Source organism: Aureococcus anophagefferens (genome assembly GCF_000186865.1).
Source record: "Aureococcus anophagefferens unplaced genomic scaffold AURANscaffold_348, whole genome shotgun sequence".
Taxonomy (NCBI): Eukaryota; class Pelagophyceae; order Pelagomonadales; family Pelagomonadaceae; genus Aureococcus; species Aureococcus anophagefferens.
The window spans coordinates 6,654-8,031 of record NW_008705872.1 but is presented as its reverse complement, the minus strand read 5'-3'; the positions used below and the strand labels follow the sequence as shown (position 1 = coordinate 8,031).

At 69.6% G+C, this 1,378-nt stretch overlaps 1 protein-coding gene across 1 annotated transcript; it reads right to left on the bottom strand.

The window, feature by feature from the left end:
• Positions 1-275: 275 nt before the first annotated feature.
• Positions 276-920, bottom strand: AURANDRAFT_35132 (hypothetical protein; the record flags this gene model as incomplete). Its single annotated transcript, XM_009044482.1, has 1 exon — positions 276-920. The coding sequence occupies one exon, from the start codon at positions 918-920 to the stop codon at positions 276-278; it is 645 nt and encodes a 214-aa protein (XP_009042730.1).
• Between the last annotated feature and the right edge of the window lie 458 nt (positions 921-1,378).

Here is a 1,378-nt window from a genome sequence, read left to right as displayed (position 1 = left end):
GGGACCGGCCCTACAACATGTCCGCGCGCGCCTACCGCGACCTCGTCCACGTCGCCAGCCGCGACGCCGACGACCTCGACGGCGCGACGGGCGACGCGGCGTTCACGGCGGGCTGGCGCGACCTCTGGCGCGCGCAGCGCGCGCAGTGCGACTCGCCGGCCTTCGGCCGCGCGGGCGAGTGCTACGTCTACATGAACGTCGCGACGACGCTGTCGCGGACCGCGCTCCTCGACATGATGACGGCGCGACACGTCCAGCTGCGCGTGGCGCGATAATTAGAACATGCCCGCGGGCCGCGACTCGCGCCACGCCTTGATCTCCGCGTTGGCGAGGACCGCGTCCAGGGCGGCCTTCATGCGCGGCGCCTTGGCCAGCGCCGCCTGGACGCCGGCTTGCTCCGCCTCCTTGTCGAAGAACTCGACGAGGAGCTGGAACCACGCGACGTCCGCCAGCGACATGGACGGCCCCACCAGCCAGGGCCCCGGCGCCTCCGGCAGCGCCCTGTCGACCTTCTCGAGGAACGCGGGCATGTCCTCCTCGAAATACTTCTTCTCCGCGGCCGCGCGCTCCTCGGAGCCCTTCTCCATCTTGTTCGCGGGCTGGTACGCGTCGCGCAGGTCCCGCTTGTGCTCGCAGACGGCGTCGATGAGCCCCTCCTCGAGCGGGTTGGTGCCCGCCATGCCGACGTGCTTGGCCACGAACCGCTCGCACGTCTTCGATTGGCCGATCATCACGCCGTCGACCTCGAGGGCGGGCAGCCGGTCGAGGTTGCTCGCGAAGGTGCCGGCCGCCTTGAGCTCCTTGAATTGGTCGAAGGTGTAGCGCATGTCTTCGAACTCCGTGCGCGTCGCCTTGAGGAGGAGCCGCGTCGTCTCCCCCGTGCCGCGGCCATCAAAATAGTGGAGCTTCATGGAAGGCATCGTTCCAGAGGGCTGTTGTGCTTAGCGCCAGGGTTTGCATTTCCCTCAGGCTGATGCATTATGGCTCAGTCGTGTCCCGTTAACATGGCGAAGCCTTGCTAGCGCCACATGCGCGGCGCGGCGCTGCGGCGCCTGGCGCTCCTCCTGCTGCCCGCGGCGCCGGCCGCGACGACCTGCATCAACGGCAGCGACGTGTCTCTCGCCCCGCGGCTCCCGAAGAAACTCAAGGCCCGGCCGCTCCGCACCGTCGGCAGCGACTGCCCGAAAACGTATGTCTACGACATCCCGGCCCTCTGGGACTACGACGTGCCCTGGCGCGAGCTCCACACGGTGTCGCCGGCGCGGATCTTCGGGCAGCCCTGCGGCGCGGGCGTCGCCGACGAGTTCGACACGGCGCAGTGGTCCATGGCCATGGTCGTGCTCTGGCGCCTCGCGACGTCNGCGCGCTGCGGCGCCGT